Source organism: Zosterops lateralis (assembly GCF_965231275.1).
Source record: "Zosterops lateralis genome assembly, chromosome: 16".
Taxonomy (NCBI): domain Eukaryota; kingdom Metazoa; phylum Chordata; class Aves; order Passeriformes; family Zosteropidae; genus Zosterops; species Zosterops lateralis.
Genome location: NC_139776.1, coordinates 5,192,719 through 5,219,558, shown reverse-complemented (window position 1 = coordinate 5,219,558; position 26,840 = coordinate 5,192,719). Strand labels below are relative to the sequence as shown.

At 48.7% G+C, this 26,840-nt stretch overlaps 1 protein-coding gene across 1 annotated transcript in view; it reads left to right on the top strand.

Annotated features, from left to right (window-relative positions):
• The window catches only part of LAMA5 (laminin subunit alpha 5), a gene marked incomplete at its 5' end in the record, with an annotated part of 86,392 nt that overhangs the window by 953 nt on the left and 58,599 nt on the right, over positions 1-26,840 (top strand). The window contains one exon of the mRNA XM_083873175.1: positions 5,095-5,247. Coding sequence (XP_083729301.1) covers positions 5,095-5,247 — 153 coding nt within the window. The remainder of the gene's footprint in view (positions 1-5,094; positions 5,248-26,840) is intronic.

Genomic DNA, 26,840 nt, shown 5'->3' with positions numbered 1-26,840 from the left:
GTGCAGTGTAACAGCCATGGCTCCCTTGGAGGGAGGAAAGAACAGTTGTAAACGGGCTTGTAAAACGCCAGGTTTAGTTGCAGGAACTCCAGAGCCAGTGTCCCCCCTGAGGGCAGCCCGAGCCGGGAAGAGCAGCTCTGATTTGAAATGCTCTTGCAGCCTGGAGCCAGCCATGGAGCCACCAGCACCAGTGTTTTCTGCCTTGTGAGGGTCGTGGTGCCACTCACCTGTTGCAGTGGAGCAGTGGCTTGTCCCTGCAAAGGAAAACTGTCACTCTCTCTGCCCAAGCCTTTCTCAGCCTTTTGGTGGGGGTGGCTTTGGTTGCAAGATCATCTCTGAAACATTTTTCTCATTCTGGCCACATTCTCCTGAGTTAGTGCTGCACTAGGAACTTTCCAGCTATTGTGTGGTAATGACTTGGAGTTTTGCTGTCTGTGTAGTATAAATGGTTGAAGATGTCACTGGATGGCAGAAACCTGACGTATCCTCCTCCGAGGTTTGCCACCTTTTAAAGCGATGTTTCACTTCAGTGCTCTGTAAAACTGAGTGACTCGAAGAAGCTTTGCCTGAAATCCCAGCAGCAGGAGGCTTACAGGGAACTCCATGTAGTAATTGTGCCTCCAGCGAGGCAAAGGAGTAAGGAAAGGCAAGTAACTGCTGCTCTGTGCACTTGCAAACAAGTATGTGAAGGATGTGCCAAGCAAAACTGGGAGGATAAGGCTGCTTGGAAAAACTGGTAAATCTGGCTATGCATTTATCACTCCACGTGTGTCCATCTGTGCTCTGGCCACCCTGCTAGCTCAGCATGACACACAGCACTGAGGATGCTGCTGACTGAAATAAACCCTTCAGGCTGGACCAGCTCTGGGGGCAGCCCCGGCATCCCCCTGCTGCCAAACACAGCTCCTGAGCTGTGGAATTCTGCAGCGACCCCCCTCCTGTCCCCTGTGCAGCCCTGGCATAGGGGGGCTTTGATCTGAGCACCACTTCCCAGGCCAGCAGGCTTCACTCTGTCTGAAAGCTTTAGAAAATTCCTTTTGTAGTGGCTCCTTTCCATGACCACAGGCAGCACCTAAAAGGGAGGGGAGGAAACAGGAGGCATCAGAGCAGAGGTCAGAGTTCCCAATTCATCCCCTTTAGGGGTCTTGGCACCACCCGGTGACTAAAGCAAGGAGGGAGGTGGGAGGGAAGTGTTCAATTTGAGCAGACTGAAACAACAATAATGAACTCCACATGCATGTCCTCACTGCCTGCCTGTCCCACCAGCCCAGAGGCCCTTCCCTCCTTGATTCACCTGCTCCTTACTGCTCATGTGTGATGTGGCTGTGGCATGAGGAGTTTTCATCAGGAATGCTGGAAAAATGCCACTTGGGACCCTCCAAGAGACATCCCCGTGCTGTGCTGGTGAAAGGATGTTTGTTTGGTTAAAGACCTAGGAAAAGCATTAATACAGTTGTCTAATAAATTAGTTCAGTCAGTTCTCTGTTTTCTGCTGGTTTAATTTGACATTATAGAAGACTTCAGAAAAGGGAGTTCGCTGACTTCTAAACATGATGGTCTTAAAATGTCAATAATCATTAAGTTTTCTGAAGTAATGCTGCCCTAAAGACACTTGCAGTGGTTTTGGCACAGCTTGTGGGAAGGCTATAAACCTTTTCAAGGAGTTCCCTTTGCTTTATTCAGGGCTTTTTGGCAGAAGACTGCCTTTCCAACTGTGGGGGGCTTTTCAGTCTGGAAGGATGTGAGGCACAGCAGTGCTGAGGTGTGCTGAAAGGGACTTGCTTTGGAGGTTTGTTTGCCTTGTCACATTCACTCCTCAGTGTGGGTCAGCACTGCCTTGATGATGTCTTGAGGATGAGGCAGAAGAGATATCATAGATTTCTTTTTTGGTTTAAGCTTTACTGGAGGTGCTTGTAACTATCTGTGTTCCAAGACAGGCAAGTCTGCAGAGGCACAGCCGTGTGCTCATGTTCCCCATCCCAGCCTGTGCCTGGGGGCTGTTCCAAAACCAGCAGGGATGGGGCACTGCTCCTGAGGGTGGGGCAGGGCTGTCCATGATTATTTCAGATTAGGAATGTAACAGTGAGGCAGGTTACTGGCATTAATTAAAGCAATTATACACCTCAGAACTTAAGAACGCACAACAAATTTGGCTGATTTCAAGGCAGTGCTGCTTGTGCCTTCCTCTGGAGCCTGTCTTCACCCCAGCCCTGTGTTCAGAGCACTGAATTGCAGCCCTGAGCTATCCTTTGCCAGAGCAGTGTGGGCACTGACCAGAGCTCTGCCTCTGTCACTCTTCCAGCTGTTGATAACAGATGAAATCTGATGTTGTTTCATCCCTGAACGTGTCAGAATTGACATTCTCTTTTGATGTGCTGCAGTGGCCATTTGTCCTGGTGCCTCTTTATCTGTGTCATGGCTCTGCTGTGTGGCAGAAGGAACCTGGCTCAACTCAGGGCTCTCAGTGCTCCAGGTGACAATTGGTGCCGTATCTCTCTGTACGTGTCTCCTCTGTGTTTACATCTATGATAGTGTTGGATTTCAGTGGTTTAACTGTGGCTGAAAACACAGTTTTGGAACAAGTTGTTGTTGCCCACAGAGAAGAGACATGGTGAGACAGCACCTGCTGAACTCTGTGTGAGCAGCTGATGTGCAGGGGCAGCCCTGGGAGCAGCTTGCAAGCAGGCACTTTGTCTGAAACAGTACTTTTTACACCCCATTTCCTGCCCTTTTTACCTCATCCCCAGCAGCCCCACACTCCCTGTGGCTTTCTGATAAATCAGGTGAGGGGAGCTGGTGTTGGGTCGTGGCAGGGCCAGATAAACTGGGACAAAGCCACCTGTGTCCCCTGGGAGAGGTGCCAGCAGGGTTCCCAGCTTGTCTTTATGCTCAGGGAAAACTTCAAAGTTCCCACTGCCCTGAGCAGGATCAGGCCTTGCAGGTCTCTGGAAGCTGCCCCTCATTCAAACCTCTTCCTTATCTCTCCCTCTTTGCAGTTTGCTCTGATAGTGGCCGTTCTCTGCTCTCTGAGCTGCCCTGCAACTCCTCGCATTGCTGAAGTTCTTTCTCTGACCGTACCTTTGTAGTGTCCACGCCTCTACTGCTCTGGCAACCTGCAATCTCTGCTAAGCCTGCAGCTCACAGCTGCTTTTTAATTAAAATCCTCTTGCTGATGTCAGAACCTCCCTGTAGAGAACCTGACACAATGTGCAGGAGCCTGAGTTGCTCTAAAACACAAATAGCTGGAAATGATTCTGGTCAGGTTTAGGTCTGGATCTAATGAACCACTAATGAGTAGCTGGTGCATCAGAGAGGCTAATCACAATTTGAACAGCAAACCTGGTTTAGCTGCTGACCTGTTCCCAGCCCAGCAAGCTGCCCAGGGAGGAACAACAGCAGCATTATAAATGTGGAGCAGCTGATCCAGATTTTTACTCCCCTCTTACTCAGCTTGAGTTGACTGTCTCCCATCAATGTGAACTTTGGGTTCAGAATGGTTTTTACATCTGTACCAAGAATTTGAAGTATGAAAAGCACTTTTTTTTTTTTTTTTTTTTTTTTTGGTTATTTATCCCCGTTTTGTAACCTTGCCTCACTTCCCCCCACCCACCTCAGTGTCGTGTGTTGTGCAGCAGAATTTTCCACACAACCTGTTGCACCGGTTCCTATTAAAGGTTTGAGCTGAGGAGTTGGGTCAGTTTTATCTGGTCTGCTCTCCCTGCTGGCTCAAAGCATGTCCAAACCAGCCTTGTGACCTCTCTGTACACTGACTGCTCCCTGCATGAATGTCAGGGTTACCTGGATGGTTTCAGCTTCCCTTTTGTCTGGCCTTGTGCTTGCCCATCTCTGTTTTCACATCTCTAGAGGAATTAATTTAAAACCGTTCTTGTTCACGATAATTTGTATTGCATAATTGCATGCAAGTAACAAAGCATGTGATAGTGGGGAATAATACTGTTAATTCTGTTTCCTTTGCACTGAGATTCCTCCAGAGTTTGGAGCATCTGGGAAATCACACATTTCGTGGTGGCTCTGTCTCACCCCAGCCCTTTTAGGGGCAGGAAGGGGATTGCCTGTCTTGAGATCTTGTACCTGGTGTAATATTAACACTGGCTGCAGCTGGGACAGGCAAGGGCAGCATTCCTGCCTGGGGATAACTGCGCCTTTAAAAGGAGAACTGCCTGTAACACAGCTCCCTTCCAGCAATTCAAGTGACACAACAGTGGCTCCACATAACAATTTGCCAGTTTTCAGGGCGCTTTGCAGGTTTCTTTGAGCGTGGGTCAGATTCATTTGCCCGTTAATGAGAGAGAAAGAATTGCCCCTAACAGCTCGAGTCTTTGTCTGATCCTGCTCAGGAGGTGCTGTTAAAGTTTAGGGCTTGTTTTCTCTGGCAGCGTGTCCATGGAGCTGACAAAACCACCCGGGCCACAAAAGCAAGGCAGAGAGAAGTGATGGCAGTCCCTGGCCAGCTGACAGCTGGGGCTGTCCCTTTCTGGCCTTGCATTGCAGCATCATCAGCAAAAGAAACTTGGCTGCAAGACTCAGCTTGAAAATGCAGCTGAAAGAACTGTATTGTGAGATGAAGAGGTGGACAAGGAACAGATTGCAGGGAGTTGGGCAGAGGAGCTGCCAGTCTGAGTCTGTGGAAGTGGCTGAAAGGTTCAGGTCAGGATCTCTGGGCTCAGCAGGGGTGGGTGTGAGTGGCAGCCTCAGCACAGGAGCTGCTGACTGTGGAGTTTGAGCCACTGCTCTCCCTTGCAGTGCAGTTTCCCTCTCAGATACTCCTTCCTCTGCTTCTGGTAGCCAGTCCTTTGAGTCTGGCATCCTTTGGCAATGTTCTCTGCAGATCTGATTTTCAGAAGGGATGCTGCTCTGAGCAGCCTAAATTGTACACTTGGGTGGCTGTGGGGGTTTTGAGCCTTTTCATGTGCCTTTTTGCATCCACACTTTAAATGGGTGCAAACAAAACTTTCTGTAGCTTGATTTGCATTAGCAGGCTCACACCCTGTATTTTCTGAATTGTTGTGATACCTGACTGCTTTGTACTGCGTTTTTCTGGGCAGAGTTAAATGTTTTTGTATTTTCCTCCAGGGCCAGTACTGCGACATCTGCTCCTCTGCAGACAGCAACAAGGCCCACCCCATCACCAATGCCATCGATGGCACAGAGCGCTGGTGGCAGAGCCCCCCTCTGTCCCGGGGGCTGGAGTTTAACCAGGTCAACGTCACCCTGGACCTTGGACAGGTAACACAAATCCTTTCCTCATTATGTTGTAGATGTGCTGGTGGAGAACTGTTTTACTGCTTCTAAAATCCTTTAGTGGACCTTGCTGGAAGTGTGGAATAAAATCCACTCATTTAATGACAGGGCAGGAGGCTTTGGTTAAAATAGGGAAGGGAAAACCTCTTAACTGTTTGTAATATTATCTATGTTGTGTTCTTTGTTTTTACTATTTTGATCTTCCCTAAAAATTGAGTCACTTGTGGAAACTCATCACATTATGCAGGTGCCATTCCCCTTAGAGGGTACCTGCCTCTCAAAGGGACACGCTTAGCAAAGGAAGATACAGCCCTGAGAAATTCAAGGTTAAGCTCTAAAACTTTTAACTGGTGCGTTTAAAACTTTAAGAAGCAGCAAGTCCACGCTGAAGGGCTTCCTGTGAAAGAAAAGGGTGACAATGGATGTTTGGTCTCTAATGGTGGCAAGTGAGAGGGAATTACCATTGTGATAGCAGAGCTGCCAGCTCCCTCTCTGCCACCTCCTCTGCTGCTCCTGGTCATCTGCAAGATGGAAATGGGGTGTTGTCTCAGACTTCCCTCAGCTTAGAGGGCAGCAGCAGCAGCAGAGATGCCCTGGCTGGAGCTGTGGAGGCAGGAAGGCACTGTGAGCCTCAAGAGCTGTGGCATGAGGGTCTGCTTTGTGCTATGGAACTGCTGCTCCAGCTATTGGATGGGGGAACTCTTCAAATCCTTGGGACAGTGGATGTGTGAGGCCTCTGCTCCCTGGCAGCCTTACCCTTGTCCTTCAGGGTTTGGGACATTTGCTGTGTTAGTCTTCAGCACTTTAGCAGGTATCTACAGAAGTGCCCCCATGAGCAGGTAGGGATGGGCTCTCACCTCCCAAGAGATGCTTCCCAAAGCTCTGCTATGAGTCCTGCAGCTCCAAAGGCCAAGTTTTGGACCTCCTTGGCTGGGAAATCTGTGGGATGGGGCAGTTTTGGAGCTGTGGACAGCTCACCTCTCTCCCAGGAAACCTGTTGGTTGTGATTGCTCAGCAGCCTTTTGGGGACTGAATCACAGCCCCTTTGGGAGTTTGCTTTGTTTTACAGGAGTTTCGAGATTTTTTTGGGGGCACCAAAACTTCACAGTGGCTTCACAGGTGGATCTTTCAGTCTGTCTGCTGGAGTAAAGGCTCATTTGTCACTGCAGGTTGCAAGCTGCCTGACTCCAGATTTACATCCACAGATAGCCAGGATTGGTTGTATTGATGATGTATTGATGATGATACCCTTCAGTTAAATGCCTCAAACACACACTTCAGTCCCCAGGATTGGCTCTCATTCACTCCCTGCCTTGCTCTTGTTTGGAGTCTGCCCAACACCCTTCATAAATTTGTTCCCTCCATGAGTGCCAGCTGTCTGAGGCTGTGCTGTACCAGCAGCAGTGAAATATTTGCTGCTGCCCAGGGCACGAGAGCTGTGTGGGCAAAGCCTCCTGGGGCTGCACACGGGGAGCTGAGCCCTCACCAGCGTAGGTGGCATCTGCTGTGTCTCCTAGAAACATCCCAGCTGGCAGGGCTGTGCTGGTGGGTGGATTGCTTTGCTCTCACTCCCCCTGTGACCAAGGGCCAGCCTGCAGTGTGGCTTTTATATCGCTCATGGCTTCTCTGGAGGGGGATTTTCAAAGCTCAGCTTTCCTCAGGAGCTTCTCCTCCTCTTTGTCATTCTGTGTGGCAGCTTTCTGGCTTTAGGCCAGATCTAACCCAGCTGCACCATGTGCCTGCAAGCTGCTGAGTTTGGCTCACCTGGGGACTTGTAGCCTTCAGAGCTGCTGTGCTGGGAGCCAGAGCATGGAATAATTTGGGAGGACTTCAGTGCTGTTAAAACTGAGCTGGTCTGCATTGACCTTCTCTCTCCTGTTTGCCATCAGTACCCTGGGAGATGGGATTGCACCATCATTTCTGCAGGATTGGTACCAGAATTTGCATGTGTGATACTGGTGGCAGATGGTTCACCTGGTGTGGATTTTCTCTGGGCTCACAGACCCTCTGCTCCCCTGTCACCTTTGCAATGCATCATAAACCCAGCTGGTCCCAAGAGCAGCACAAGCCTGAAGCTTCAGCTGGTTTTAGTGGCCTCCCCTTCATACATGGCCTTATTGCATATAATTGCTATAATAACCTGTTTATGCTCCTGGTGAGAGTCGGTTCTTTGTTTTTACCTCCTTTGTTTTGGTAGGTCGGGCAATAGAAACAGATTAAATGTTACAGAATCGCTAATTTCCTCCTTTTGAAGTTGACTCTGGTTGAAAGGATAGAAGAGAGAGGAATTCTTGGGCCCCAGTGTGGTCAGCAGGGCAAGTGGAGGATCAGGTCAGTGCACCTGGCAGCCAGGCTTCCCAAATTCCTTGGACACCAGTGAAAACAGCACAGGTAGCAACACCCTCATAGGCATGACTGGCAGCAAGGCTTTTTTTTTTTTGGCTGGCAAACAAGGCCACTCCTTGCTCTGTGTATCAATCTAGAGAATGCTTGGACCAATTAAGGTTTAATTTAAGGGACTCACAGCCACTACAAGCTTTTGTCCCTCTGGGGGCTCACAAGTGCCTGGAGTGCTGGTGGCACTGGGGCACACAGGGGCTGGCACAGGGGGTTGTGGTGTCAGCCCTTCCTTTGCTGCTGCACTTCCCTGCTGGCTCTGTGTCTCTTTCCAGCCGTAAGTGCTTAATTACCAGCTGGAATCGGGTTTCTCCAGCCTTTGGCGAGGCTGTGGCAACTGGGAGAGGGTCAGTTAATTAAGCAGCCTGTTGGTCTTTGCTTTTTTGCTGGCTGGGAACTTGCTCTCCACACAGGAGTGTTAAAATCCGGTGGGAAGGAGAGAAGGAGGAATATTCACAGCCAGTAAATAAGTTCCAGAATGGCTTGGGCTGGCCACCCAGCTGGTGTGAGGATATTAAACACTCTCCTCACGTCACAGTGCCAGCAGCAGCCTAATCTTAATGGCTTCATCAGCAGGGCAGATCAGGGCTGCCACCATGGCTTGGGAAGGGGCTGTGTCTGATTATCTGCCAGGGAATTGGGTGGGAATTGCTCCTGCTGGTACCTGCAGCTCCTGCCTCCCTGGGGAGGAGGGATTTTTCTTCTCGGGGTTGGTGGGGGAGAAAGGCTGCAAGAGGAGGAAAAGTCACTTGAAGGTTTCCATGTCGGACCCAGGTCTGAGCTGCAGAAATGTGACAAACAGCTCCAGGGAGGAAAGTTAAATGGATTTTAGGAGATGCTGAAGAGTATGGAGAGGGATTTTTTTTTTTCCTTCTTGCTTTTAATCATGACCTTGTGCTTAGCATATTTAGGATGAATGGCTGGGCCACTGGATGAATTTGGTGTAAAATACACCATGGCACCATATGAAGCATGGCTCAGGTTTTGGAGAGCAGAAGAATTGAGGATGCTGTGGGCTGGGAGGGCTCTGCTGTCACTGGGCTTGTCAAAATCCCAAAAGGTGGCTGTCCTCCCTGGCTCTGGAGGGCAAAGATCCATGTTGTGGTGGAGGTTCCTAAACTTTTCCCACTGCTGCTCAGCTCCAAGCTCTTTCCTCTCCTGCATGGAGCCTCTAGGCCAGCTGGAAATGGGAACGTGCCTGTGCTGCAGAGGGGCTGTGCAGAGAGCAGAGGGACAGGACACCATGACTCACAGCCACCATGGGAATTGTCCCCTCTGATCCTGCTGTGATTAAGTGCCACACTGGGTGGAGGAGGAGGAAGGGGTGTGATGGAAGATTCTTCCCCCCCCCCCCCCAAAAAAAAAAAAAAAAAAGGTCGTTTGAGTCAGAGCTGACAAGGTTTAAAGAAACATGAATGGCTGGCTCCCTGCCAGAGCCTGACATCTTCCTTGCATGAAGGTGAACCCAGGCCAGCCCTTCCTTGAGATGTTTATGGATAGTTGGTGCTTTATGATAAACTCTGGGGGAGGAATGCTTGCAGTCATGCAAGAGCAGGAGCTTCGTGCCAGTGCTTGCTTGAGGTTAATTAGTGCAGTGAAAGGGTGGCTGGGTAGCAGCCCCCATCTCCCCCTGCCTTGTCTGCTGGACCTGGTGACACTAGAGAGCAGCAGGATTTCAGGCTGAAGCTTTGCAGGGAGTTTTGGTTGATTCCCCAGAGGTATTTAGTTGGGAAGTGCCTGACAGAAATACCAACATCCATTCACTTCTGCAGAGAGAAGAGAAGCCTCCTCCTTTGGAGACCTCCAGAACTCCTTAAAATGCAGCTCCCTTTGGACTTAGAAGGAAGAAGAGTTGCATTCATTGGTAATTCACAGAGATAGAAAGGAAATTAAAGGAATTGTGAGCCAGGCTCAGGGCCAGTGTGAAGGTGTGTTTTGTAGTCACTGTGGGATGTGTCTCAGCAAGGGAGTAGATTGATAACTTTTGGGGTGCTTTGAGAAGCACCTCTTGAGTTTTCTAGTAATTACAATGGGATCTGCCACAGCTTCCACTTTTTCTGGCCTCTCAGCTGATGAACTTGTGCTTGCCAGGCTCTTCCATCTCCAGTGTAAAGGTGTTGAAACACAAAACACATGAGGTGCTTCTGCCCTTGGCCAGCAGACTGCTGGTCTTTCAGTGTGAAACTTGGCTCAAAAGGAGCTGGGTGTTTTTCCTGTGGTGGATTTTTAGGGCATAAACCTACTTCCCTTCCCTTTTGTGCAGCAAACGTGGCCCCTCAGGACCTGCTTTGCACAATGGTTGGATGTGCAGGATGCCAACAAATGTGCCGGTGTGGATAAATGCCTGACTTGAATGAACAACTTTGTCTTTGTTGTGTGAACCGTGTTCTTGCTAATGAGTAGTAAATTCTTAATCATCTTTGGCAGATTTGGACTGGGTTAGATCTGGCCTAACAGTAAAGGAACACCACTGATGCAGAGCATAGTACCTGGTCTGTAACAACACTGAAATTTTCTTTCACTTCCCATTTATTTTCATTTAGTCTAAATAGTAATGGGAGCTGCTGGTGGAGGTCTTCAGGAGCCCTCCTTGAAAGGCAGCTGGAAGGAAATCCCTTCAAACTGATGGGCTTGAGGGTCACCTCCCTGTTCTCAGCAAAAGCCTTCAGCATGAAAATTAATCTGATGTTTATTCCCTGGGTTAATTAATAGAAAAATCCCTCTTGCGGGAGTCAACTTATGAAATCCCAAGAGAAGATTCAGGGTTCTTAATGAATAAAGATGATGTCCTAGAGGCTATTTTCCCTAGGCTTGATGTGGGATAGGGGTGGTCACCCAAGCATTTTCACCTGAAAATTTATTTAAATGTATCCCTTGTTTCACCTTGTTCCTTTTGCAACTTCTTTTCCGTTGCTGTGGGAACCCTTAGAGCCTCCAGGTGATGAAGCTGCTGCTTACATTTCCCTCGAGGGCACTCTTGTTCATTCTTGCTCTACACAGGGGGGAAGTTGAACCAAGTCTCTTCTTTTCCTTCCCCTGGCTGCGGATTCCTCCTGCAGCATTTTCCCCTGCACGCATCTCTGGAAAATGTCCATTTCTCTTGGGGCTACAGCCCGCCTTACCTGCCTGGTGTGTTTTTCATGGAGCCTTGCAAGAATGGGTGAGGATTTAAAATTTTTAATTTTTTGTACATGGTTTTTACTTTTCTTAACTTCTTTTACTGCTGAGGAGTAACTATTTAGTAATTACTCCTACTTGGTCTTCACTGTGCTGAGGCACCACTGTGGGAAAGCAGTAGGAGAGCTTAGTGACATTTATTGTGAGCTCCTGCACCTTAAATAAAGGGCTGGGGCGTAAAATCTCTAACAAAGACGTTCTTTCTCCAAATTGTTCTCTGGCTGTTGGAGCAAAAGCAGCATTAAAACTAAAGCACATTAAGTAGGCTGAGCAGAAATCTTTCTTACTTTCAACAGCTGGGCCTGTGGTCTCTTCTCCTGTGTAGAGTCCTCTCCTATTGCCATAAAATCCTTCAAAACTAGATCAGGATCTTTGTTTATAGGTTTCAGAGCTGTGATCTGAGATGGTCTGTGGCTCAAATTTAACTCCAGAGCGTGTTCAGTGCTGCTGTGCTTTGCCATGGACGTGGAATGGAAGCAGGGTGTATATATGTAGTGCTTCTTCTGGGAAAGCAGAAAAGGTGACTGGGAGAGTGTGCAGCACTGAGAGCTGGCACCAAGCCCAAGTGGATGGATCTTCTCTCCCAATTTATTTTGCACTTTATTGTTTAAATTAACTTAGCTGTGAAGTCTCTTCTGTTTTCTTCAAAGCTGCAGTTCCCCTGACCTGGACCAGCAGCTTTTTTTTTTTTTTTTTTTTTTTTTTTTGTGCTGATAAAGTGAGATTTTTGCTTTTACTTAGCACAGAAGGGTCGAGAAGAGCCATCTGCCAACTCCCACCAGATTCCTGGCTCCAAGGGCTGTGTGGGAGCCGCTCAGGTGAGCGGGAAGGGAGTGTCTGGTTGTTAATCAAGTGGGGATCTGTCTCCTCTGGCAGCAAGAGCAGACCCATCCTCTCCTTTTCAAGCAGCCTTGCCAAATTGGATGCCAAGCTCCAGGATCCAGAGCAGCCAAGGCTGAAACTTCTTTCCACTTTGTTGCTGCTGCTGTTGGTTTCTGTTAAGGGAAAAGATGTGCAGAATACTGGTGTAGGTAAATCACGGGTGACACATTAATTTTCATTGTACGTTATGTTTATTCAAGCCATGAACCAGTACTGCTTAAAATCATTTTTCCAGGGCTGCAGTGAGCAGAAAGGATTTCACTTGTACCGTCTGATTCCCAAAATACCTGCCCTGCCTCACGTCTGCCAGGCTGTGAGCACAGGGAAGAGCAGGGGAGCAGGAGGCTCCGGGCAGGTCACTCACCTTTGTGGCACCTTTTGTGGCCTCGAGGAGGTTGTTTCTGCCTGTCCTTTGCCTCTCGTACAAATGACCCTTGTGATTCAACAGCTTAATCTTCCCAGAGGCTGTGCTTGCTCTGCCTAGACCTGAACCAGGTGTTAAAATAAGCCTCAGCCTCCCCTGCCAGAGCAGCTCCAGGTAATGACTGATGAAAGGATAATTGCTGGTTCTAAGAAATGCATGTGAGATTTCCACCCTGGTTTCTCCCTAGGTGTTGTTGCCTATTTATAACGTTGGTGTGATGAGAAACAAAGAGGCTGACAGTGAGATCTCCTGCTGTGGAGCTTCTTATTTCCTCCAGGCTGTCCCTTCCTTCTCAGCTCCCTGGGATTCTTCAAAGATTAGGAGGGAGCCTCGGGGGTGAGCGTGGGCTGGGGAGAGGTCAGGCTGGAGTAGGGGAGGCTTTAGTTTGTAATGAATAGCTGGAAGGCAAGCCTGGTAATTTCTTGCCGTTCTCCTGGAAAGTGTCTGCTTGGCTGGGCTGGAAAACAAGAGTGTGCCTTGCCTGGGGAGTGTGTGGGGTACACGTGCTCCGGGGTCAGGCTGTGCGTGGCTGTACCAGGCGAGTTCAAACACAGCGGGGCCGCCTGGGTCAGCCCTGTTTGTGTTCTGTTTTCCTCCCTCTGAGGGGTGTCACAGGGAGCTCTTTGGGAAGGTCACTGTACCCAGTGGAAGCAGAGATGTTCACAGCTCTGACACCAGGGTATGCTGGCATCCCTTTGAGTGGTTTAGTGTTTTCTGTGCTTTGGCTCGTCCCACCTGCAGAATGGGAATGCTGTGTTTTGTCTCTGTTTTCTGTGCAGGAGCCTGTGTAGCACCAGACCAATGACTACAAAATCTGTTGCAGAGAAGAATGATTTCTTGACTGAGGTTCTTGCCTTTGCTCTGTGCAGCCCTTCTGTCTGTCACTTTTTCAGCAAGTGAGAGCAATCCCTCAGCCCTGTGGATGCTCATCTCTCCATGAGCTCATGTCCTGCACACCCCCCACGAGCGCTGAAGCTGCTGAAGCTGAGGGCTGTGAGCCTGGAGTCACTGCCAGTCCTGCTCTTTGTTTGTGTGGGACAGAGAGACAGGTTCATCCTGTGGCACTGCACAGCCAGTTTGGTTCTTGATGCTTGTCCTGGTCAGGATGAGAAGCCCCTCAAGTGAGCTCTTCCTGCTTCCTGGGGCACAGTTCCAGGGGCTGTCCTTGCCCTCCACAGCTCCAGCTCAGCTATGTCCTGGCTCACATCCACAGGGCTGGCAGGGAGGATGCTAAATACACTTTTGATCATCTGCCTAGTCAGCTTCTCTACTCTTTCAAGCCTGTTCTAGCTCCCTGCACCTTTCTTTTGATGCTTTACCAAGCCTGGCTCAGCCCTGCATTCATCTCTGCCTTATACTTTTATTATAGTCATAAACGTGGGCCTTCAGGCTGTGCCCAGCCTTGATCCTCAGTCGTTTCCTGTTTTCTGGATTAAGTGCTCTTCAAATTCCAGACCTGTCCTCCTGTGTGTAATGCCAAGCAGTGCAGTAAATAGTACACTGCTTCCCATTTGATAGAAATAAAAACTGAGATCAGTAGGAAGACACAAGGGGAAGGCACATGCCTGGTGTGCTGGCGTGGAAGAGTCTTCCTGGATGGTTTAAGAGCAGAGTGCAGATCAGTGGAAGTTGATGAGGGAAATGTGGCCTGTTCACACAGACCTGGTGACTGAGGTTTTGTTTCTGGAGGCATCCTGGAGGTTAAGAGAGGAGAGATGGGAGCAGGGCTGAGTCATATTGGGAGCTCCAGGGAGGAAGAGGACAAAGCCTTGAGAGTGACACATGAATGACTGCACAAGGCAAAGACTGAGCTGTGGTTTGAGGCTTCTTTGGTCACCAGAGACTCTGACAAGAATGAGAGGAAAGACGTTTTCTTCCCCACAGAAGGACTTGCCAAGCATAACTATAAAAACGCCTTTGTTAACATGAGGTCAGTGCTAATGGAAGGTGGGTCTGGATGGTGCCAGCTCGTGTTTGTGCAGTGTAGGAAGCCACGTTGCCTGTTTCCTCCAGGCACCCCAAGCTGGCCCCAGGGCTTTGGCAAGGCAGCCAGACAGGGAGAGGATGAGCAGGTAACGGGGCCAGCAATTGCTGCTGCCCCAAGTCCTGCCAGGACTTGTCAGTCAGAGCTCCTGGAGAGGGGTGTTAGGATTGTAGTTGGACATTCTCATCCTTCCCTCAGTCAAACAACAAAACATTCACGGGAGATGATGTGGCAGAAAGCACCATGCCTCTTGTTCCCAGCCACATCCATTCTCTACCTGGAGGAGCTGGGGTTCAGCCAGCAGGGTTAAACCAGCTCAGCTCCTCTCTTGTGTGGTGTACATGGTTATCTGGAAGTTAGAACAGTTTTCCTTAGGAGAAGTTGCCTTTATCCTAGAAGATTTCCATATCACTGATGGCCTTTTCCATGAAAGCTGTGTGCTGTAAACTGCATCTTTGATGGAGCAGATTTCTTGGCAAAGCTTGTGTTTGTAACTTGCTCTAGTTGTCGTGCCCTGCCTGAAAATCACTTTGCATCTTCTGCTTGGCATCCCGAGTCTTGCCAGTGGTTGTTTGTGTAACCCATGCAGGGACAAGCAAACAGCCAAACTGAGAATTGCCACAATCTATTTTTTAGTTTCTCTTTTCCTGTTTCTTTCTCTGTCTGCTTTGATACAGAGCTCTCCCTCACACACACACACACACTCAGCCGAGCTCTATTTATGGATTCCTGCAAGTTCCCATCACTGGATTGGAGCATGCCCTGTGCCCAAAATCCAGCTGGCATGCCACTGTAGGCATCTCTTGGATCTAGTTAAATGTGCATAATGCCAATCCCTGATGGGAAGAGGAAAAGAATGGCTTTCTGGTATTTGCACATAGTTGCAAACTGTAAACACAGACTCACGACTGCAAACAGAAATCTGTATCACTGGCTTCATCATGACTTCACTGTTGTTGTCCTGGCTGTTTGCTAAAGCTGTTCCTTAATCCTATTCCAGGCTTTTGCAAAGTCTGCATCAACCCAAACTTAATGGGCACAAAGATTTTGGCTGGACTCCAGGAAAGAGTTTGGTTATTTCTTTCTCTACCAGTCGTCATTTTCTGCCTTGGAGCAGTTTTGCCTCAGGTTTCTGTAAATGGGGTTGGAAATACAAGGAGGTCTTGGGGGGGGGATTGTGAGGACAAACCCCGTGTTCTTGTGACCCTTGTAGGTCTGCACAGCAGTGAGAGCTCCACACAAACACTGTAGCTGCAGATCTGTGCTGGTGTTAGCAGTGCTGTGGGGAATGTTAATCCTGCTGTGACCCTGCTATGTGCTGCTGTTGGGTCAGCTCCACCGGCTGTGAATGGCAGTGTCATGGTGGGGAAAGCTGCTGACAAATGCTAACGTGGTGCACGGCTGGGGTGCAGATTTTTAGAAGAATAAACCTGCTTGCATGTGTTGGGTTTGGCTTTGTTGAAATCTGCTAACGACTAGGCTTTAACCCCAGTGCTGTCAAGGGTTGCAGGAGCCACACAGAGGAATTTACAGAAGGGCAGTGCTGCCTGGAAGCTGAGTGCAGTTGGGTTTGATGCAGGGACCCAACACAAGATGTAAGGGAGATTTTTCCTGGTGGAAGTGGCTCATCTTGGTCCATGCAGGATCTGGAGCCTGACAGTGATCCAGAGAGGTACTTTCCAAAACCACTTAGCCCTGGAAGTGGTGAACTCCTTGAAATACAAGGAAAACAGACATTTGCCTCCTCCAGGAACTGGGCTCAGAACCAGACAGAAATAAGGTGTCAGAGCTTGAGCATCCATACACCCTTCTAAATCCAACGGAGGGAGGATTTAAGTGTGTTCCTTTTGGGTGCTGGAGAGCTTGGGGTTCCTGAGACTTGTGTGAGTCATTATTCATCATTGGCACTTGGCCATTTAAAATGAAAAGCCTTTCCAGAGCCTTTGGTGGCAAGCTGAGACCCCTCACATTGTGCCAGTTTTCAGCTAATTCGTCCTCTTCCGTTTCCTTCCCCTCCTCACCCTTCCCATGTGCTCAGGTTTGTGACAGGATATCCACTTCATCCCAGGGAATTGGGGGAAATACTTTCTTGTAGCGTGGCCTGCTGCCAAGGTTGCTTTGTTCTCCTTGTCACTGAGAGAACAGCCCAAGGAAACCCTTGGAGCTGAAGCTGGCATGCGACTTAGAGTGGATTTCCTGCAGCTCTGGAAGTATATGACGTGTGTTTTGGTGTTTTTTGTTTTGTTTTTTTTTTTTTTAATCCCATAAATGCAAGGAAAAAGAGGACTTGAGTAGGTTACAGACAGGCTGAGTCTGAAATCCTCTCTTTGATAGTAAATTGCTGTGTCACAGATGTACAAGTTGTGCCTTGTCAAGATTAAAATTGGTTTTGGGTTTTTTTTTTTTTTTAGTTGAATGAAGGGCTGAGATGCAGCAGGCCTGGGGGTTTTAGTAGAATTCAGTTTGTGGTGAAGCTGCTGGTTGACCATGCACCATTCAGTGTGTTGTGGCTGGAGGCTCTGCTTGGCAATTCCTGAGTGCTCCATGAAAGCATAAGTCATTTTTGTCACAAATTCAGAGCTGTATTGATAATGGCAAGAAAAGTAGTGAGTTTAAGTGTCTGGGACTTCTTGCTGTGGCCAAAGCAATGATGTGGAGGGCCCTGGGGTGTTGTATGGAGAGGGTGAGACAGCTCTTCCTTGCTGTGGTGGGCTGGCACCTGGGCTTGTGCTCCAACACCTTGCTCTGCCCACTGTGGGACACAAGATTTGGCTCCTCTTTGTCATAGCAGAGCAGATGCCACTTATCTGTGCACATACTGTCTCTTGGTGAGATCCTGACATGCCTGATCCCAGGACCTCCAGAAAACTGGGAATGTCACAGAGATCTTATTCACTATTGGCCACAGAAGAAGCAGATGCTGTTTCAAGTCTCATCCAAAACACAAAATCCTATTTGTATCCTATGGAAGGGTATTGAGTGTTGCTTTTTTCAGCCCCTGATTTAGCCAAGGGCTTCCTGAACAAACTTAGCAAACCAGCAAGGCTTTGGCAGTACTGAAAAGGGTCTTACTATAGCTCTTTTATAGTATTTTTTAAGTTTTATTTTTAGTACTGCAGGGCCTGGGATGTCTGGATGGAGCAGGTCCCAGATCTGTGCAGCTCCTAGCACGCTCTGGAGAGCCCGTCCCAACAAGCTTGTGGTCCTGACTGATGGAGTTGTGCTTGTAAAACTGGGTGTAAAAACCAGCCTGCAAGCTGTCTAAAGCACAGACAAGTATTCTTTTGTCTGCCTTCTCCCTTTTAATTCCAAACTGGCCCAGGAGCTCCTCTAAGAATATTTAAATACCCTGTGCAATGAACCTGTATTGATCTAACTTGCTACAACTCAAACAACCCATAGAACGTATAGTTGGGAGCATTTGTTTGCTCTTGGATGGTAGGAATGTCCTCTTGAAAATATGCTATGCTTTGGTAAGAATGAATAGAGGGTTTTTCCACCCCCTCTCCAGGTTTCTGAAGGCCAAAGTCTTGAAACGGCTTGGAAAGGCTGCTGAAGCTGCTGATAAGATACGCAGCAAATGTGCTTGAGAGCCTAATGTAGGAACAGAAATGTCTGAGCTGTTTGCTTTCCCCTTAACAGTGTGAAAAATTACTGTGTCCTATTAAGGAGCCTGGGGAATTGTGTGCTCAGCGTAAGGGCTGTGCTGAGCTCTTGCTCCTGGTTTGTGTTATCACTGGGGCTGGCAGCTGAAACACTTGGTTTGGAGTTACTGGGTAGGAGAGTGGAGCTCATTTGGACCCTGCAGAGCCCCAGTTGTTGCAGTTTTGTTTTTAGCAGGCTCCCTCTGGCTCTGGGCTTGTTGCAGAGAAGGGATTGCCTCTCGATACAGCAAGCCCTGTGTTTGGAGATGTGATTTTTCTGTCCAGTTAGTCCTTTATTTTATTCCTCCACTGCCTTGTTGTTCATGTGTCTCATTGCCAAATGAAATTCTCCAGCAATTTTGGTAGCAGGTCTGTGCACCTGCTAGCAGAGGGTGCTGGGAGCTTTTGGTGAGGCTCACACACCATCAGCCAGGTCAGGTCAGGGGGAGGATGCTGCTGTACACTGTGTATTTTATACCAGTGCTGCTTTTTGCCTGAAATGTGTGAGTGCCCACTCTGGGCTGCTCTGACATCCATGAGGCATCTGCAGACAGGGACTCCCATGAAGGCCAGTTGGACATACTACATCAGGATGTGGTGTCATGAGAATGACAATGTAGCTATTGCTTAAAAAGCTGTTTTTTAACCTCTGAAGTCAGACAGCCTGTGCTGTGCCCCTACCCTGGACATGTGCCATCCCATATGCCTGCCCTTCTTTCAGCAGTGGTCTTTATTTCAGTGGTGTGTGCTTACTCACCCAGACTCTTATCTCCACTAAATCAGAGCTTTCTTAAGCCCTTGTGTTTTCTGTAGCACTCCTCTTATCTCTGTTCCTTCCCAGGGCTGGGCAGTGGGAGCAGGGAACCAGGAGGGGCTGAGCAAGCTGTAAATGCCTGTTTGCCCTGCAGTGATGCTGTGTGGTTTAACAGCAATGGGCAAGGCTGAGAACACCTGTAGGACAGTTGGGTTTTCTCAAATTGCTGGGCAGCTGAGGGTGCTGCAAGGTGATTTCATTTTTTAGGCTCTGAGGCAGTGGGATTTGTAGTTTGTTAATGCAGTCCGAAATTGCTGCTTCTCATGTGGTTTGCAGGTAACAGAAGAAGACTGCAAACTTTGTTGCAGGTTGCTGTCAGGTGTGTCTGTGGTGTTGTCACTGCTCTATGTCCCCTTGCCCTTCTTCACAACCGTCAGAATAAGGAGATTGTGAAGTCCTGTTGGGAGTGTGCCATCCCCAGGGAAGGGCAGCAGCTCCACAGCTCACCCCACCTTTACCCCACTCTGTAGCCAGAGGTGCAGGTTTGGGCCAGGACACCAGGCTGCATCTGCAGGGGCTGATTTTAGGGGAAACCTGTGCAAAGTGAGCACACCTGGATGAGGTGTGAATGCCTGCTATGGTGCAAGCATCTGTACGGATGTGCATATGCTTGGAATAATGTCCGGACAGTTGTACAGCACTGTCAGTTTTGTGTTTGTAAGGCATCTGACCTTTCTTTTACTGAGGCTTTCAACAAGTCAATTTACAGTCCTGGAAGGGACCACCCAGAGCATGGTTTTGTGGCCGGAGGGAACTTTTCAAAGAGCAGAGCAGACAGAATTACTCCTGTGGCCTGTATATTGATTTCATGAACCATGAGGCTCCGAGGCAGATGCCAGCCTGCTTTGCTGTGATCCTGGCAGAATGTGACCCATGTCCCTCAGCAGCAGAGGAGTGGAGGTGATCACGTTTCCCCAGGCAGATCCAGTTTCTGGAGGCTGTGAGGGTGATGTGCCCTGTGCCTGGGAACAGGGCTGGGAGGCATTGCAGGGGAGGCTTTGCCTGTGCCTGGCAGACACACATCTAGTGCAGACACCCACCTCGGCAGCTCTGGAGACGAGTGCCAAACTGGATTGCTCGTAGCTATGCTGTTTGCATGAATGGCTTTGCCTCCCCGCCTTTGAAGATGGTGATTCTCTTTTGAAAACAGGAGATCAAGAATCTGTTCTCAAGACGTGTTGAAAGACACTATTTACAAATGTTTATCCTGGAAAATATTTATAAAGCTCCCCTTGGGAGCAGAGCCTTACAGTACAGTGGCCTCCTATGGAATGAAGTTCTGCTGTCTGACTGCTCATGAGCCAGACCTGCTCAGATTGGTGTCCTGCTGACATCCCACTTCTTCCCAATAGCCATTTATTGCAGACCCCATGATGTTTATGTCACTGTTACACACAGGGTAATTCAATGCTAAATTGTACTCAAAGGGCTCTGTCTCTAGAAGAACCTCTAGTTCTGCTTCTGCCTCTAGTGTTTAGCAAAGGGTAGAAGTTATTTGGCTGCTCTAAAGGTATCTTGGGACTTTCACACCAATAAAAGATCAATAAAAGCTTCTTGTTAATCTCCTAGTGCCGTGATGTGCTAAAACAATGCTACTGCCATCTCCAAAGTACCAGACTCATGTTCTCGCTTCTTGCTCCAAGGAGCAGCACAGATTCCAGATTTCAGCAGCAGTGTGGGGTGACGTGCACTGTCCCTGCCTGAATCACAGCAAATCCCAGAGCCTGATCAAGTGGAACTCCCTGTGCCCGTGGTGCTGATGGTTGCACACATGTCCAGTGAGGACAGGCACTGGGTGTTCCAGGCATGCTGAGTTTGTAATCCCCTGTTTATGCTGTATCCATAACTAGTATGTGAGTTCCGGTCCTTTCCTTGCGTTAAGGGATAGTGAATCACCCCCTGGTGATGTTATTTTTTGGGCAGGGAGTGAGGATAAGGACTTGGATTTCTGCAGTGGGGGGACTGATCAGTTACCATGTCTCTACACTACCAGGAAGGAAACATGAGATGACTGGGATGTCGGCTTTGGTGCCAGTGTTGGAAAGGCTTTGGGGTCTATTTTCCCCACATCCCAACATCAGCAGTGAGCCTTGGTGGGGCTCAGCATTCCTGCCCTGCGTGCCTCAGTGTCCCCTGGGGCTGGGACAGGATGTGAGCGTGTTTGTGGCCTGGTGGCCCCAGGTCAGGTTGCTGAAAGGGAGAGAGCGGTGACAGGTGCATGGCTGGTGGCACAGCTCCCTGTGCCCTGCAAATAAAAACCACCGGATTTGGAACTGGGTCAGGAGCACGACCTGAAACACACCGATGGACGGGCCTGAGGAGTTCTGGGCTGTGCTGCTTCCTCCTGTCCCTGGCTGCTGCCTCAGCCAGAAATTCAATGTGAGAAACATGAGCAGGTGGATTAGTGCTGCCCTGGCTGGCGCTGACTGAGCAGCAGCACTCAGTGATGTGGTTTGCAGCTGGCCTCTTTCTTCTTGGTGTGTCTTTGTGCCCAGGGTGGCTGCAGGTGTGCTGAAACCATCAGTCCTCAGCAAAGTGAAGCTGTTGCAGTTGGACTGAGCTGCTCTGTCAGCAGAAAGACCTGCTTTGGTTAGCCCTGGGGCAGGTCAGAGGAACATGATGGGGCTTTACAGGGAGCAGAGTAAAGCTGCTGTGGATGTCTGAGCCCTGGGGATGGCTGGGCTGAGAGCAGAGTGACCACACGTGTCTGCAGCGTGCGTTGTCTTAATGTGTTGTTTATTTGATGTGCTGTTTGTTCTGGCACAGCCCGGGCCCATGCTGGGATGGATAATGCTGCAGAACAGCATGAGCTAACCCTGCTTCTCAAAGTTTTGTATTTGCCAGAAGCATCTTTTTTCCCAGTGGCTGGTATGTGGCAGCCAGAGATTTAGGGAGGGGAATCACTTTGCCTGTCCCCAAGGCAGGGGATGTGGGACGCTTCATATTTGGAAATGCCTCTGGTGTTCAGCATAGCTGGAACAAACCTGGAGAAAGGCTTCAGTTGCCCCACATTTACAGGACACAGAGTCCATGGGATGGAGCATCTGGAAAGGCTCTGGATTCTGCCTTCTCTCTTCCCTCACATCTTCTGCTGGCCCTTTGAAGGGTGTTGGGTGCTTTCCACAGGCAGCACACAGGATAAGGCCATGGTGGGGACAGCAGCCTGCCCCAGGGGGACTGCCCTGTGTCCCACCACACAATTTCCATCAATTTCCTGTTATTGGTTACAATAACAGAGCGCCTGTTTGAAAACAACCCGCATTAGCCCTCCCTCTGAAAGAATTCTAACCTGTTGTGAAAGTTAGAGGAGAAGCATTTTCCCAGACATCTCATCCAGAGCAGGGTGTTCCTGTCCTCGTCAGCTGCTTGTGCCTCTGGGAAGAGCACTCAGTGCAGCCAGAGCAGGAGGGATGTGCTGAGGTGTGGGGGCAAGGAGCACTGACCTGGGCAGTGCTCATCAGCAGGACCCTCGGGAGCAGAGGCAGATTTGGGCAGCCTGGCATCAGCTTTAGGTGGTGATTCAGCCATGGCACAGGACTTGCTTAGCAGATAATGTGTAGCCCTGCAACATCACCAGTGACTGCCTCCAGACCTTGGGATGCAACTCAGGATGTGGAGATTAATGGTATAAACAGTGCAAGGGGAGGAATAGGGGTCCTCTCGTCCTGTGGAAGGGTTAGTGCCCACTGGCCTGGGCAGAGCAGTGTTTTGATTGCAAACACATGTGCCAGTTGTTATTCCCTGTGTTTATGCTGACACAGGCTGGAGGAGTTGGTCCCAGGGACAGTTTGAAGCTGAAGGAGTGGAGGGTCCTCACTTGTCCTCCCAGGGGGTCAGGGACATACCAGCATCACCCAGAGTGTATCAGCTGAAGCAACGTGGGGTGGAGATGAAAAAAACTCACTGATATTTCAGTGGCTGATCAAAACCATATTGAAAATCTCTGCCAGTGTGAGTTGCTGCATTTCATTAAATAAAAACAACCTCTCTTCATCCTCTTGGAGTTAAACTGACAGGGGCAGACAAAAAAACATGTTGTTGATATCACACTCACAATATGATCTTATCAGCCCCTGCCTGTAAATTGTGACTAAGTTTGATTCTTTCCTTGGATTGACTTAGGAACAGTCCTCTTCCCCAGAAATTAGTTTTCCAGATGCTTACTTTAAAGAGAAAGAAAAAAAAAGTTAGGGATTTTCTTTGGCCACCTTTCCAGCTTCCAGCTGTTAAGTGCTGGAAATGTGTTCTTCATTATGTCCAAGAGAGAAATGTTTCTTTCTTCCGATCGGGGAGGCAATAAATATTTCACAACATAATGTGCTGTGGACAAGTGAGTTAGTGTGGTTTGTTCTCTGGGCAGCAGCCCCAGTGGCTGCTGTGTGATGGATAGGGCAGGGATTCAGCTGTCCCCAGGCTGTGCATGGTCACTTCACTGGATTATAGATGCCTTAACCAAGTGTCTGGCTCAGCCCCACAGCAGAAATCAGCAGCCACCCTTAGCAGCCCCTTTGCATTAACTTTCCAGCACTGCTGCTTAAAGCCAAGACTTAAAGCTGCCTCCTACAATTCCTTTCTCCTCATCTGACCCCAAAGCAGTTGAGTTCTGGGTTTTGAGCCTGATGAGCCAGCAATGGGGCTATTTTGGATTAAGAGGAGGAGGGGTGAATTCCATCATTGTGGATTACTCCATCCTCTGCCAGCATTGGCTTTGGTCCTAGCAAGGATGCTCCAGCTTCTAATGGTCTGGGCCAGCACGGCCTGGGCACTTCCACAAATGAGAGAATTGCAGGATATCATCCAGCACTCATTCCAGCTAGTGTTAGATAGTTAAGTTGCCAAAGTTTGGCACATACTTTCCTCTTTGGTCCTGGGGTTAGAACAGATAAATTTGGGCATCTGCAAGAGTTTCTGTCTGTAGTCACTGCATCCAGCTTGGAGAGGTGCTAAGGGATTGTGATGCCAGGGACAGCTGTGACAGTGTCCAGATCTGAGAGGATTTGCTTGGGAAAGATGGAGATGGGAGCTGTCATTGATGGTAACAGCAACCCATGGCCTAAATCATTGGTGTTGTAATCAGGGTGCATCCATGAAGGAGTCCTGGAAGCAGAACAGCAGTAGTTCAGACTGTAGATGATAATTCTTAGTGTGGAAGGAAAAAAATATCAAAAATGCTGTGGGTTGATTAAAATTCAAAGGAGTATGACCCAGCAAGGAGATGAGATGACTGAAGGAGCCAAGCTGGAAAATAGAACTGCAGAATTTCTCAGACAGGAAATGAAGGAGCAGCCCAGTGGGTGGGGGAAAGTGGTTGATTCACAGGGTTGGGAATTCTCCTGGGTCTCTGCTGTGGTCCCTGTTCTGCACCTGGCATGGGCAGCTTCATGCAGCCCCTGTGTCCTCTGGGGGGTGTAAGGAGGCACAGGGATCCAAATGGGAATGTTGGGCAAGTTACCCCCTGTAATGCAACTGTTGGTGTTGTAGTTGCCATCTCTACAAAGCCTAACCTGGAGTCTAAATCACCTGTTGTGATTTAGGCTCTGTGCTGCCTATGTACCTTTAATAATTATTCCATTCTTTTTGCTTCTCACATTTTCTGTGGCAACAGCCCAAAACTAATGGGAAAGGCAGGACGGGACTTTTCAAATGTTCTAGACCTTTATTCCCAATATGGGAAATGGTTTAAAATAGCCACTTTGGCCACAAAAACTGCAGCATATTTTCACTTAAAAATAACGTTTAATAAGGTTTTTTTCAAAAAAGCTAATTAAAATACCAATAGAAGCAGGAGGGTATAAGCCAAGCATTAAGAAAAAAACCCTTGAGGATAAAATGAGTTTGTGAGCAGTTTGGTCTTGAACTCTGTGGGAATGGGACTAAATCTGTGAAGTCTTCCCGGATATCCCAACATAATTTGGAGCCCTAAAAATAGCCCAAAATGTGAATGGAATCGAGAATCTTGAAGCTGCTTTTCAAGAGATTTTTAGTGTAGTCAGAGTAGGTGAACACCCTGCAGCCCATCCAGGATTCAGGAGCCCCTGATGAGTCAGCTGGGGGATTGCTAATTGCTTACTGCTCTTCATTAGCATCAGTCTTTGATGGATGGGGCTCCCGGGTTTGCTCCTTCAATGAGCAAATAGTGGTGGGGCACAGTGGCCTCTTTTGGAAATGGGAAGCGAGTCTAAAGGGCCCAATTAAGCAGGTCCCAGGGAAGGCTGTTCCACAGAAGATCACAGCCCTCCCTGCTGCTGTCTGTGCTGGCCCAGAGCCCACCGCAGTGATTTATTCCTGGGCTCCAGGGCTGACCCACAGGGCTGGGAGGAGATGCAGGCTGTTGCACAAAGGTGCTTACCAGGGAGCTCTGCTCTGAAACAAAGCAGCCAATTTCCTCTCACCACAGACAGGCCTTATCTGGGGAGATTGTGCTGGTCTCTGGTGGAGCCTCTGGTGTCATAACCGTGCTCTTCCTGGGCAGAGAGGTTTGTGCAGAAATCCCACAGCGGCAGCCTGGGATCTGATGTGGCTGTGACACACAAGCCCTGGCCTGTGTGGGGGCTGCTGGTACCAGGCAGTCTGGGGCTCTTAGGTTTGTTTTTGTGTTCCATCATTTTTTATTTGGTTTTTTTTTAAACTGGCAGATGAGAAGAGTTACAGGACCTGTTGTACAGAGGCTCAGCTCAGGTGTGTTTTGGGGCATCTCATGGATGCCTGGCTGCTGTTCTGGGTCTGTGCAGATGTGTGGATCCTGCTGTGCTGTCAGGAGAGGGCTGCCCACCACCTGCATTTTGTCTTGCTGGTCTGACATGCCTGGGGATTTCTCCCCGCAGTCATGCATGGGTGTTGTCCAAGGAAAAGGTCTTTTCTGGGACATGTTCTCCTCAGCCAGACAGAGAAGGTTGTTTTCTCCAGCTCCTGGGAAACACTTCTCAGTGCACTCTCACAAATATAACTGCAGGAATCAACTGCTTACAGGGTTGTTGACCAAAAAGTTTGCAATGTGGGTTGTAGATAAGCTGCTTAGTCCATCCTACCAAAGAAAGGACCATAGTTTATGTTCCTGGCATAAACATAACTGAGATGTGTTTGCCTTTTTCCCTGCTCCTGTGATCCCAGTGGATGCTGCCTAGCTTGAGGTTACTGATGGGCTGCAAATAGGTTGGTCTGGGGGAATTTCACAGTTACCCTGCACTCATGAGCCAGGAGAGATTGTTTTTCCTCATGTCTTCATGCAAAACCCCCTCCTGCCTCTCCCAGTGTGCTGGGTAGCAGGTTGACAAAGATTTTGGGCTGGTGTTTAGATATATACATATATAATTTTTTTTTAGCTCATTCATATTGTTCTGTGATGCTCTGTGTTCTTTTTGAAGCTGGGGCAGGAAGAGGCTGGAGATAAGACAACAATGAAAGGCTGGAGTAAACCCTGCAAGCAGAGATAATGTATTTCAGAGAGTATGGGTGAACTGGCAGACTGGAAAGTTCAAGGAAATGTGAACTTTTGGCCACTCAGAATGATTACTTTTCCCACCAACTGCTCTGCACAGCCTTGGTTTGTGAGGTACCTGAGACAGCTTTTAGTTTAACTGGGACCATCTGTTAGATCCAAGTTCATTACATTCAGAGTTGTATGACATCATATCTATTACTTTGCTATTTTTTTTTTTTAATATTGGTCCATTTAAAGGATTTTGCTCTTAATACCTGGCCTAAATCAAAAGGCTTCTCGTGTACCTTCCTCAGCTTTTCCTCCCCTGCATTCTTGTTCCAGGAATCTGTCTTGTGATATCTGACACTTCTACAACAAATTAATCACTGTGCATTTTGTCTTGATTTTGCACCCTCCTACCTCAGCTTGTTGGGAAGTTGGTATTTTATCATTAGAGTTAGCAAAACCCTCTGGAGAGAGGTCTCCTTCCTGTCTGCATTGCAGGTTTCTCTCTCTGCATGCCTGGGTTTGGGAGGTGTTGAAGGCAGAGGGATGATGGGGAGATACAGTGAGCTGCAGGAACTGGTTGCAGGGTCACAGTGGCTCCAGAGGGTTTAAGGCATGTTCAAACAAAAATACTTTCTTGAAGGATGGTTTTGAAAATTGCTGAGTATTACATCTCTCAGCACCTCAGTTCTCAGGTTGAACCCAAGCTGAGAACCAGGCAGACTCCTTTCTGACTCTGCCAATTTCTTTGCTTGGCTTGAAATGCCCTTGGGGGTTCCATATTTGTAGGCTCCCCATCTTTATTGGGGTGTAATTTACCCACAAACAGG